Raw genomic sequence first — 13,909 nt, forward strand, 5'->3', positions numbered from 1 at the left:
GTGAAAGTATTTGATATGCATTAATAAGCACATCATTTTACTTAATCACCCCTATAAAAAAATAATAGGGATAATTATATTTTCCTCCCAATGAGGTTTGGTATAATTACACATAAAACCCAAATAATTTGGAAAGTTATATATAGCACGTCTGAAATATGCTTTCGCCTAATATATAAGTCCCTCTATTAGTTAAAATTTCTTGAATTTATTAATTTGTAGATAGAGACACTGGTGGAGATGGCAGTAGTGCTGTGTAATAGTGACGATGATGATGGTGGTGAGTACTATTATAAAAATCTGTAGGACACAGAATGCTAGAGTACGAAAAGTTGGAGCAAACTCTTAAACTGGTGTTTGAGCTTTTGCTCAGAAAAGCTAATGTGAGAAGCTGAAGTAAATATTCCAACATTTCTGCAACTTCAGGTTAGCCATGACCTAAAAATATAGTTTAAAAAATAAAAATTGCAAATGCCCAGCAAATATACCATGGTCAATTACCCATCAACCCCCTAATTCAAATGTAAAAATCTTGAATCATCCCTTCATCTTTCAAATAAAGCTTCAAAAAATATATACTCTTTAACTATCAACAATATAATATAGTTTATTCTAACGCCTCTATAATAACATATATCAGTCTATTTGGACTTCTATTTTGTTCATTTACTTTGTTCAATAAATTAATGTAAGTTAGTAAAATACAATTCAATTGCTTTAAACTTAATAGGATAATAATATTAATTGCATGATAAGTCTTAAGTGACTTAATTATTTATTTATTTTTGAATGACTGGTATATATATACACACGTTTTGCTTTTTGGAAGCCAATAAGGGCATTGCATGCTCTACATCTTGCTCAAGCTCAATTCTTTTCTGTATTGAGGACTCCATAACTCTACAAATAAGCACTGGACAGTGAGTAGTTTGATACAAACCCTCTCTCCGTTGAAAGGGAAGATGTGCAGGAAACTTTTGTTCTCTCACAGAGGCCGTAATAAGGAGTAATCTTCTAGCAGCTCTCGTTCTGATAGTGTGTCATCTTCGTTTTGAGGCGTCCATAGCACCTCAACTGCCTGCATCGCAACAGTTACAAAATCAAACGACGGAAAGAATGTGAAACTAGCAGTACCGAGTGGCGATGTTATATTCTTACCATAATTCTACTTGATGGGATGGATGCAAGCTTTTGGAGAGCTTCTTTCAAGTCCTTGCTGTTATTGATAGAAGGTAGCTTGTGTGCTCCTCCAGCAGCCACCAAAATCGTGATCTGAAATTTTAATGTTTGCAAAAGACGATAGTTAGGAGAAAAGGGCTATGAAGGAGGGCTTGCTGTAAAACACAACTAGCTAGTCCAATCTTAATAGAGCATCGATCAGTAGGAGAAAGTGGGACACATGAGAACTTCAAGTGAAATTTTAGAATCAAAGCTAAGACTAACCGGTTTCATAACTGTGCAAAGATTGGAATTGAGTTTTCATTAGTAACTGCTTCAAGGAGAGAACCCCAAGTGAATCGATGATGAGAAGCAAAAATATGAACAGCACAGCTAGGTGGTAGTTACAAAAAAGAAACTACTTGATGTAAAATGGAAAATGCAGCACCTATTATTCTAATCGAGGCTTGTCTTATGAAAAACATAACAAGATAAACAAAAGGGGTATAAGTGATAAACCTAGCCGTTCTTACAGTAGGCAAACATTTTTTTCCTATCAAGCCAAAGATTTAAAGCTCTGGGAGAAATTTAGCAAATTTATGGATAGAACTGATTGATACTATTTTAAGCATAACAAATGACATAGATCAAACAAGTGAAGATGACATATTTCGTTCTCTTATGTCTGCTACGACTTGATGCCATCTGCAATTGCATATAAGAACAGCCTTTTGATGTGAGAGGCACAAAAGGTGAATAAGAAAGCCTAAATATATTTAGATATTAAGGTTGGCACCGCTGAGTTGGTTTGCAAAGCAGTACTGAAGCAAGAGGCACAGAGGATAAAAGAAACATTTCCATCGAACAGCTATACTCAATCATATATCATAATAGATTTAGACATTTAGTTTTTCCATTATATTGATTAGGACCTTGCACCAACACAAACAAAATAGTTGGGAGACCTTACCACTATGTACTCATTGCTAAATCCACTTGCTCTTGGGACCGTTAAGCTTTGCTTTTTTATGCTGTTGACATTAACAAGTGTCTCTTCATCAAACTTTCCACGTTCTTCAATAGAGAGTTGATTAAATCTTTTTTCCCCTTCTTCCATGCTTTTCTTTACATCAACCTGCATGTTATGAGGCCAGCTTAAAGTAAGTCTAAGGAAACCATGGCCCAAAAGAAGGAACCATTGCATTATCACTAGAAAATATTCTCTGTCGATCTGTGCTAATGGATGGTGATCCGGATGAAATCAAGTACATCACTTGTTCTGTTAATTTTTCTATACTTGAATTTGCATATGGCACATGTACGACCTAACACCATACAGATCAATAATTGGATCAGCCAAAATTTGTATAGCTTCTGAGATATTCTCTACCTATCAATTCAATGTTCCTATCCTAATTCACCTCAGCCACTTAAATGGCCAAAGAAAAATATATACAACAAATGTAACTTAACAATGCTGATTCTCCATGAGAGAACTATAAAAAATTGAATAAGAAAACATTGTTAAAATTACAATAAAGATGAAAACTCTCTACCAAGTACAGTGTGATTATCTTAAAAAAACATGATTCCACAGAATAAACTCAATTAGTTCGAGTACAGATTGGCTCCATGGAAAGGAAATTATGCCTATGTACTCTTTGCAGCTTCTTGTCAGGAACAAGCCGAAAAAGAAAAAACCAAACAAAGAAGAAGAGTTTAACTGCCGAAGTAATTATTTGGATTAAGAGAATATGTGGTAAACTACATGGCAAAGACAAACTATACAATGACCTGATAATCCCAAATGGAAATATCCAAGATAACCAGATCAAATCCCAAATGCTTATCAAGATCAAAGGAATGGGTAGATTAAAAGCAAGAAAAAGTACTGTCAATGTTCTTACTTGATTTGCTTTAATTTTGATAAGCATGTGGGATTTGATCTTGTTTTATTAGATCTGATTCTTGCTAATCATGCGGCTTTACTGAATAGAATGTTGTTGATATGTACAGCCTGATCCCAAATCACAAAGAGATCTTATTTGCAGAAACACAAGCCAAAAACAATAGAATCTAAAATATACCTCTTGTCTATATTACCTAAAAATGACTTGTCTATATTAGATAAGTAGCCTGATTTTCTTGTCATCCCTTGAAACACAATTTCAGAAATTAGATCCGTATATATGCGAACACTAAAACTCAGATGTCAATACTCCAGCAGCCCACTTGTACTATATAATTGATGCAAAATTATGGGACACATAGTAAGATTTCAAATATACATTCCCATAAAAATGAGAGAAGAGACTAAGTTCACAAATGAGTCAACAGCCTTCAAATTCACATTAACATACAGATAGTCCTTCTCCCAAGACAAAATCAAGCCGTTCTGCTATGAGATTAAAGGCATGTCATGTTGGATCCAGATAAAAAAATATTTTATCTATCATAATAGTTCTATATTTATCAGAAATCAGTATGAAAGATAGGATTGTCACACAATCATGATCTGATCAATAATAGAAGGGAGCAGATCCTCATATAGAACAAGGATCCTTATTATCTGTGGCTCAGTATAAATTGATTTAATTTCATTATACAATTCATTGTTCTATGTTTTGAGGGATTCTTATAGACCCTTAATCCCATCCACATACAAATATGGGTGAGAAAAGTCATTTGTAGGAGATCTATTTTGGACCAAGTTTACTATCCCCATTGATATTAATTTCCCAAATAATCATATTGACGCTCCCTTGCAAAATGGAAGGTTATACAGAAACCAACCTCCAATGTTTGAATAATACAACCACCCCAGCCTTCCACTCCGAATCATAAAAAGTCCTAAAACTACAATTTTACCCTCAAACTTTCTAGTCCATTGTTTGACCATTTTTAGAGAAAATACCTTTACAAATGATAGGGGCTTGTTCGAAATTATCATTTGGGGTGTGCATGTAACATTTTACAAAATATTTCAAATAAACTTGTCGAGTAACAAGAACCTATGTTCTTTCTTCTGATTTTACTAGGTTTGACTTATGAAAGAAAGAGGCTGATGACCAATTATAATTAAACCAATTTACCATTTTTCTCATACTTCATCCAATTTCCTTTTATATCTTTTAATTTTCAAAGAACATTTTATTTCTTCATGTTCTTGTAACTGGTTATAATTTATTTAAGATAAATTAGATTTTGCTATCCGAACTATACCCGTTTTTACATATTGGTATCTAAACATTTTTTGTGTCAACTTGCCATATATGATAATTTTTTTACTGGAAAAATATCACATCTTATGCATGTGTGAAAAATATCATATCACATAATCCTTAAACATCATATTTGCACTGCATGTGATTTTTTTTTTACAAAAAACTTAATAGAAAAATAGTTATAAATGACAAAATGCACAATTTCGTAAAGTTGAGATTGTAAGTTGATACAAAAAAATAAGTTAGATACCAAAGTGTAAAAACAGTCATAGTTCGAATGGCAAAATGTAATTAACCCATTTTTTTATTAACTTCCCTTTGCTGCCCATTTTTGTTATAGAGATAAATTTCATCTAACTATTCTATTTAACTAGAAAAATGGGAATGAAATATATATTCAATCCAGTAGATTAATAATTCAGGTTTTTCTAATTATTCTCCACTTTCAAATCAAATATACAAAAATTCAGTTTTCTATTTTTCTTCCCCCTTGTCCAACCCTCACCCACCTATCAAACCCCTTACCCCCCATCTACTCTACACCTTTTGCTTCATTCCCCCTTTTCCCTTGCCCCTCCCACCTCCCCCACCTACCCCATCCCTTTCAGCCTTTCCTTCTTTTTGTCTGTGTATATGCATGTACATAGATATGTCTATGTCAATATATATGTATGTGTCTATATATTTGTGTGTATCTATATATGTCTGCCTGTGCATGCATAGGTATAAGCCTGGAAGTATGTTTATGTATGAAAATATGGTAATCGGGTGTGTGTAGAGATGGAGAAAACAATAATAAGGGTAAAAGTAACTCTACTATTTTCAAATATTTTGGTCAATCTCGTTTTCTTTTTCTTGCCAGTGGACAGTGGAGGGCCCACTATGACATGTCACTCTTTCTCGCAACTACTCTTTACTTACAGGAGCTTTCAATACCATCGTTCAAACATTAGGAGTGCTTTTGTAATTGGACTATTTTGCATGGGATGTATTGTAGTTATACCTTAATTTAGTCCATATTATAACTAGGTATATCCAGTAATAGACTTCATAATGTTTTGGTTTAAATAAATATCCACCCAGGAACTATGCTTACAATCCATTCACCCCCTAAAATATAAACAATAATAAAAATCCCCCTAATAACATTTACCCTAATTTTTAGGATGGGATGCCATTATCATTAACCCTTTTAAATGTGTTCCTTACAACCATTCCTCAAACAAATAATTTGATTATTATAAAGCTTTTTATTTTAAGAAAATACTATTGAAAAAATTATAATTTTTGTAATCAGTATAGAAATGTGTAAAAACTCTATAAGCTTACAATCCTCATACCTTCTATATTTTCTGTTTAATAATTTACATAATACGTCTTTTATGCTGTTATACATCTAAATGTGTATAACCTTTTATAAAATAGTATCAATAATAATTTTTAGAAAAAGATGTGTTTTAGTCCATTGGCATATCAGGGTTTAAAAGAGAAAAAGAAAAATGAAGAGAAGTTGACATGAAAGCAATAAGAAGAGGGAAGAAAGGGAAAGGAAGACAAAAAAAACAGAGAGGAAAAGAGCGTGGAAAAGATGAGATGATGGTGGTGCAGAAAACCACAAAGTCAAGAAGCTGCCTTCTCTAGTCTTCTCTAGTCACGCGTGCCTTTCAATGAGGCACAAGCACAGTCAAGGCTCATGCCTTACTAAAGGGATGCCCCTTCACCTAAAAATGGCACCACGATCAGTGTTGATCCTACGTATGCCAAGGTGCAACCCTCTCTCACTTTCAGTGACTATGAAGAGAGCAAAAGGAGTAGGGAGTGGTGGCCCCCCTGTCCAGTCTGAGACTTTAATTTTCCATATGAGGTGAAAAGAACACCATATTATGAACTTCAAAGGTGCATCTAGATAATACTGAGAACTTTAAGATGTCAAAGAACAAGAAAAATTAATTTCATACATCAAAATTGAAGCCTGAACTTTTGGCTCTAGCTTTAGCTCAACCCAACCAACCACCAGCAATGAATAAATAAAAGAAAGGATCAATGGTTTTAACTTACTGATGAATAGGCGGAGATGCAATAATCGGGATGTCGAAGCAAAGCTAGTACCGTCTCTGCAGCCAAATTAAATTGTTCACCCTTTGCAATTATTTGGAAGAACTAATAGAACTAGCTGAAGAATATTAAAAAACCATGAGAAGCTCTAGTTGGTGCGATATCATTGGAAAAAGACAAGCAATATCAGGATTTTTAAGATCAATTAGAATACACAAAGTACCACACAACACATGCTTTTGCTTCATAACTTCGAGAAGAACTGACCAATAAATAATTACAAGGGAGAGAATCTGGTTGGAATATTATGTCACTGGAATAATCAATTGGCATGATAATCCCATGAGAAGAAGTTATCTTCACCATCACCTATAAGGAGTTCTTCCAATCCAGTGTTTACATCCATATAATCGTGGAGCCCTACTTTAGCAGGTCCAAAAGGTTCATTTTAGTGGACCAGAATTTTGAAAACGCAAATTCTATCTATTGTTATTATGTTACTCTGGCATACAAGATGAACAACCTTGGCTGGAGTGGAGTAAGCAGGACTCGTACAACAACCATAGACAAAGCCAAGATTATCAATGTTGTAACAGCTTGAATAATGGCAATTGGACTAATGCTGGCCCTGACTAATTAGGCATTCAGCAAAGACAACTACTCTAAGCACGATAAAGAGGTGTAACTGTTAAGCACTCAGTTGCATAGTAATTGTGTGATTAGTTGAAGAATAAAAGTTCATATCCCATGTTAAGGAATATGATAATTGTGCAAAATTTGAATATCTAAGTAAGAATGGATCTTAGACTTAAAATTTGTTAGGAGATTGGACTGCTCCAGAAGAGGATTGCTTGCTTTTGCGCAAAACAGGTACAAATGCAAAGAGGACCACATATGCATACGACAGAGGCCATTGAGGTGTTGATGACCAAACATTGATCATCCGTAGAGTGATCCTTATCACAATAATTCATCCCACATCTAAAGGTTTATGTTCCCAGTAGGTGCAGCTGCCTGTGGTCATAAAGGCTTTAACACAAGAAATTGCTGATGGATAGGGTATGAAGCCTAATGATCAAGGACAACTTGAAACTATGCCCAATAGACAGAAGAAAAAACGGGAGAAACTAAAAAAGGGAAAGGAAAGGGAGCATCTTTATTTATGTGGGATCAAATCCCACCAGATTTTAAGTACTTCTAAGAGTTTGACGCAAGACATGGGTGTAATCAATCTCATCTACTGTGAAGATGCATCAAAGTGTTAAGCAGAAAAGTGGCAGACCTTTCTATGTCATGGATACGAAAAGCCTCCGATAAGATATAGGTGGAAGACAGATGTAATTAACATGAGAAATCCATTAAAACCCTGTTTTACCCAAAATCGATTTAAAGATCAATAGAAGCATAACATGTATGTAGCACCCCCAAGTTGAAGCCAGATATACTTATGTATGAAGATGCCATGAGGCCCTTTTTCCCTAAAACAATTAGTTATTTATCAAGTAAATACATGTTTGTTTGTTTATAGAGCGATGGCATCCAAGCAGCAAGCACCTTTACTTCCAATTATTGACATCACCTTCTAATGGTAGTTATTTCTGTTCTATAAAATGTAATTTATCCTCTGTCCAAAATCAGAAATGAAGGTGCAAGGAATGGCCAGACAATTATCTGAAGAGACATGTTACCTGTCAATACGTAGTGTAGACCCTCTGAGGTGGATGTATCTGCTGTTTCGGCAATCCGGTTGAGATCCTTTTGGAGTGATCTCCCCAGGCCCAACAGTCCCACCTTGAACAAACGAAATGCAATACAAAGATGTAAGTAAACAAAAAGCAAAATCGAAGAAAAGAAACAACAAAAATGACATTAATTGAACAGAGGTTTTGACAACAGCACATAGAGTTCTAGGACAATTCATTGTGAAATCAAATTAATAATTTAATAAACCTTACTGAGGTTTTCCAACAGTGCTATAATGATTCTAGAGCAGTAACTCAATAGTGTAAGCCTTTAATCTGCTTACTGTTAATGGATTTAGCATTGAATAAAAATAGAAAAAGAAGAGTGTAAATTTGGAAACTGAGTTCGTTTACTTCATTTCTTTTCGATAGTGTTAATTTCAATTGGAAACTGGGTCCATCTACTTCATTTCCATTTGATACTATTTATGTTCTGCCATTTATCTTTTCAATAGCATTCCTCAAGTAGACATCAATTCTCGAGGCTCGTTGGTATCCTGTTTGTCACTCAATTAAACTTAGGGAGACAGTAAATTGGCAATTGCGCATATCTCTTAACACAATTGCTAAAGAGGAAAGTTCAAAAAATTAAAACTTGATATTGTCGTATCATATGATCTTTTCACTTTTCAGCTTTTAACCCTTCAAATTGTGAATATGCGTAATGTCAATGAAACGACATCTGCAGTTCACAACATCGATGGAGTTGCTCTTATATTCCCCAGTTGTTCTTTAAACTTTAAACAAATTAGATAAAGGTCAAGGCACCTCAATATTGGACCTCCATTGTAGCTAAAGACTAGGATACCTATGTCCTTTGCTTAGCTTCCTAAAGTCAGATTGGGAGAACATCTGTAGAACTCTCAGCTCCATGTGCGAAAATCCATCACAGAAAATGGTTACAACAAGATTTATGCCTGTCATTTACCTTCTCTCAATCAAGTGGTACCAAATAAAATCATTAGAAGTAGTACCTTGAGGAACTGATACTAGTTGCTCTTGTGTATGTTTCTAGAAGGTTCATACTGTTATGTCTTTTTATATCATTTCCTTGTGAGTTGGTTGCTTATTTTTCAAGTCTGTGGCTTGGGATCTTCCATAAATAGTGTTGAATCCCTCTGTCATCCCCTCTGTCACTCATCTAAACAAGTTAGGAGACAATAACCATATCTTGTAACAAAATTGCTAATAGAAAGAAGTCCATAGATACATGACCCTTGAAATCAATGAGCTTTTGGCTCTCAACTTTGGACCTTTCAAATTGTGAGTGTAATGTCAATGACACATCTGCAGGCTGCAACATTGATGGAGGAGCTTTTATATCTCTACTTGTGAACAGAAAATACTCTAAGATGAAATGATAGCACCAAAAGTCACTTTTCTGTTTCTGATCCATATTCTTGCCATCTAAGAAAACCCATTTCCACCCTTTAGTTAGTTCATGTAAGACATGTTATTTGACTAAGAATAGATTATTTCCTCTCCTTCCGGGAACCCCAAAATTCATCAGCACCAACATACTTTCATGGATATGAAACTTCTGTTGGAGCCAAATCTTTTAAAAGGGACTAATCTGCTGATTGAAGCATTGCAGTTAACCTTTTCACCATGAAATTCTATGAACTATATGTGGGTTAACTTTCTGCTTTCTCAAAGCATGATTTCCTGAAAATTGCCAATATCCATTTTCCCTTAGGACTCCAGCCAGCATATAGTATATTCTCACTGGGATTTCCGTTTTAATCATGTAATCTATCTAGGCTGACAGCATCGTTAGAACTCATCTAACCATGCTAAACCCAACAACCATATAACAAAACTATAATCATGCATCAACATTTCTAAACCCAATAACAGTACAAAACCAATTACCAAGAGTCAACAGTAAATATAAACTAAACGATAACTACTATTATGAAATGTTATCAAGTTGTTCACAAAACCGTACCTGCAGCTTGAGCACACTTGTTCTCTCAGTTGCCGTGAGCACACTGCTTTCCGAACCCTCAGACAAGAAGCCCGAAACCAAAATAAATGCAGCAAAGGCAGTCAAAATAAGGAAAAAACTAGACCCAACACCCACAGCAGGGCCAACATAAACCCCACCAAAAGGAGAAGGTGCATAATACGGCACGGAATAGGAGAAAGCAGATCCTGCCCCCGACCTCGGCACGCTGTAATCCCTCGACATTGACGACCGCGAAGAGAATGAATTTCCACCCATCCGTCCCCCAGAAGCAGCCAATGCAGAACACGGATCGTACATCAATAGAAGCCCGACAAGCACGGCAGCTGCCAAAGGTTTTCGCAATGCATTGAGGGCGTTTAGTATGCTTTTGGAGATAATCTCAACTGGGTTTTTCCTATTTTCTATTCTGACAGAACCAAGATTGTTAACAGCTTGACTGGCAGACAAACCATGCCTGCTGCTGCCGCCGGCGTCGTTGGTAAAGAAGCATTTCACGCTGAGCTTTTCGAAACTTCTACGAATCTTGAAATGAGCAAAGGAAGTGTGAGCCGGGAATTGAGGAGATTGATATATTTGGTTTTTCCAATTAAGGCTTGGTTCTTGTAAGAAAAGAATTGAGGCGGCCGCCATGGCTTCCACCTGTTTGATAAATCAAAATACGAATTGATCGGAGAGAGATTAAACGTTGACGATTACTGCGTTGCAGTGAGGGATATCTTGGGTGGAAAAGGAAGTAGCAATGGAAACCAGGAAACTGAAATCGTTGGTCTGGCGCAAAGGCACGGAGGGCGACCCACCCAGTGTGTGGGTTAGAATGAGAGACCCGTAGCTATTTATACAACACGCGGCATCACAGTTGTCACAATTATATCCCAAATATTATAATTTTAGGTCAAATTCTATACAGGGTACCAATGATCCAAAATGAGTAACAACCTTTTTCAGATATCAATCTATCCGACTCATAAGGAAAAAACTTGCATCAGTATCTTAATTCAAATATGGGTTTGATTCACACTCCATGTTCTAAAAAATATTGACCATCCAAAAAGCGCAAAAAGAAAAAACAGAATCTTTGTCGTATTTGTCTAAAAAAATGCATTAAGAAAGATGTATAGAACCTTTTAATGACATAGTATTTTTTCAACTCTCAAAATAGAATCTATTCCAAACATATATGCCAAAGGATCATTATGTCTATCATGCACTATGGTTCATTTATATAAATTATTTTTATTTTATAAAAATTATATATACATTTACTAAAAGTATTAATATTATTTATAAAAAATCACTTGTACAGTTATTTATATAAATTATTTTTATTTTTTAAAAATTATATACATTTACTAAAAGTGTTAATATTATTTATAAAAAAATCAACTTCATATGTGATTTCTGTAACTATGTAGAAGATAAAAATGATTTGTATATATAGATCATAGATGAAAGGTATGTAATTATTTTTAAAATTTATATTGGTATTCAAAATTTTGTCAATGATATTTTGATATTCAAGTAATTATAAATAAATAAATTTATACTTGAGTTTCACTTGTAATGATTTGCAACACCACAAGGTCAAAGGATCTTCAAAAAAAATTCTAATATCAACATAGACTAACCATGCATTAGTACTTTCATGCTTAAGTTACTGAAAAAAGTTAAAAGGAACTTGAATTAAAGTGAGAAAAATGACAAACTATATATATTCATATGGAGTACAAAATATAGCCTCAAAACAGTCTAAAAATCGAGATAAAAATGAAAAAATAAGTGAGAGTTTGAGAGTGAGGGCTGATGTTACCAATTAACTACATAAGACCTCTATTTATAGGCCTGTACAGAGCAGGTTTGGGTGGTTGCAGAATGTCGTACTTTGCTGAAAAACCCTTTGAGTTGGCTATCATCCAAAAAAAATTGTTTGTGATACGGATAAATATTAAAAGAGATGTGACTGCTTTACCAAATCATACCAAGTTTAGCAAGATTTTTGGAAAGCTATATTAGTGGCTTATCAGCTCACCCATCCAATTTGTGCGAATACAAATGAGATCTTTTAGTATGATGTTCTTGATATGTTGGCAAGTTATATGACGTGTCCGTCCAGCTATATGATGACGTGTTTTACCAAGTCATACCAAGAGTTGACTGTTTTACCAAGTCATACCAAGTTTAGCAAGATTTTTGGAAAGCTATTATTAGTGGCTTATCAGCTCACCCATCCAATTTGTGCGAATACAAATGAGATCTTTTAGTATGATGTTCTTGATATGTTGGCAAGCTATATGACGTGTCCGTCCAGCTATATGATGACGTGTTAGCTAAAATGGGCTTGTTTCTTATGCCTACTAGTTTAGTAAAGTAGGAGGTAAACTTGTGGGGCCTTACCTCCCAACTGATGGACAAGCTGCCCCTGGCTAGTTGGGCTGACATGTCTTGCTTGTGGGCTAGTCCATGAAAGGTTTAAGGGGCATCATTGCTCCCCCTCCCCCCACTCCAAGGGTGCAAATTGTAAAGTTGGACTGCTACAGTAGGTATGATATTCTGTAAAATATAAGAGACATTTCATGCTCATCAGCAGGACGAATCCCATTGGGCTTCTTGAGTAATGCTGACAGGATGAAAGACTCCAGTTGGAGAGTCCTACTACCGAATGGACAAGAGTGCGCGGATCTAGGGAATTTTGTAATTGACTTGGCTACTTAAATTTCCTGCTATGCTTTGTTGTTCTTGCAGGTTAGTATAAGTACTTAGCTGAGAAATACCCAATTTATATGCTACGTAAGAATGTTCCCTGCAGGAGTTAGAGTAATGCTAAGTAGGATAAGATAGGGAGGTTTCTCCGTCTCTTGCTAGTATAAATTACACAAGACTAGTTTAACCAGAAAACTAGGCAAATAGGTAAGATAATTCTTAATCCAAGTAAATAGGTCTTTGCTGCTATAAGCCTGTATGTTTAGGCAACCTGTTATAAGACCAGAAATATTGACCTACTTTGCTAACTGATGCATGCGTACTTGTTCCAGTTGCTCCTGTCATTAACGAGGATGATGTGATTTCGTTAGTACCAAATAAAGTATATCTCAAAGTAAATGAGTAAGGATAGAACTCAAGCACTAAGTTAGCGTAAGCAAATTTTATTAGCATTATGCTTAAACATATGTGCCAATAGAAGGCAGCTAAAAGCTGAAGTGAGTGTGTCAACTCATAGCTGCTTGTATGTTGTATATGCCAGCTAGTGATGACTGAGTTGGATGCATACGCTAGCCAGTGGTGGCTCATGTCACTGCCTACACCAGCTGGTGGCAACTTACTTAAGTGCATGCACCAACTAGGGGCGACTTATAGAAGCGTGTGCCCAGCTAGAGGCCACTAATGTAGAAGCATGTGCTAGTTAGGGGCAACTTATTAGGAAGGTGCACTGGTTGGTGGCAGCTTACATAAGTGTGTCTACCAACTAGGGACGACTTATGTAAAAATATGTCTACGCTGGTGGCGGCAGCTTATTTAGAGTCAGCACTGAGCTGAAAATGGCGCATGCAAGTAACACAAGATGGGAAGCAAAAATTGCATTTTTTCATGTGAAGTAATGCTCTGACTCGGAGTCATGGACATTAACAGTAATCTTGGCTTTAAAATGTGTAAATTAAAGTAAAGTGAAAGTTTTTGCACCCCTTGAATTTCCCACTTTATCCCATTTTTTTATTTCTCTTAGTCTACTTTTAGGTTTGCCCCCCATAAATTTAGGCAAAACTGCA

At 35.5% G+C, this 13,909-nt stretch overlaps 1 protein-coding gene across 1 annotated transcript; it reads right to left on the minus strand.

Moving 5' to 3' along the window:
* Positions 745-10,968, minus strand: LOC105172258. The gene is made up of 6 exons (XM_011093632.2): positions 10,128-10,968; positions 8,126-8,228; positions 6,441-6,496; positions 2,129-2,293; positions 1,159-1,272; positions 745-1,078 (listed from the first exon to the last, which is right to left on the minus strand). Exons 1-6 carry the CDS (start codon positions 10,776-10,778, stop codon positions 986-988), a joined length of 1,182 nt encoding a protein of 393 aa, XP_011091934.1. The 5' UTR covers positions 10,779-10,968; the 3' UTR covers positions 745-985.

This window comes from Sesamum indicum, linkage group LG10 (genome assembly GCF_000512975.1).
Source record: "Sesamum indicum cultivar Zhongzhi No. 13 linkage group LG10, S_indicum_v1.0, whole genome shotgun sequence".
In the NCBI taxonomy this organism is placed as follows: Eukaryota; Viridiplantae; Streptophyta; class Magnoliopsida; order Lamiales; family Pedaliaceae; genus Sesamum; species Sesamum indicum.

Coding starts and splice junctions, on each gene's coding strand:
- LOC105172258 (XM_011093632.2), bottom strand. CDS start 10,778: ATGGCGGCCGCCTCAATTCTTTTCTTACAAGAACCAAGCCTTAATTGG. Junction 8,229..10,127: donor CAAGTGTGCTCAAGCTGCAG/GTACGGTTTTGT, acceptor CGTTTGTTCAAG/GTGGGACTGTTGGGCCTGGG. Junction 2,294..6,440: donor GCATCTCCGCCTATTCATCA/GTAAGTTAAAAC, acceptor CATAACATGCAG/GTTGATGTAAAGAAAAGCAT.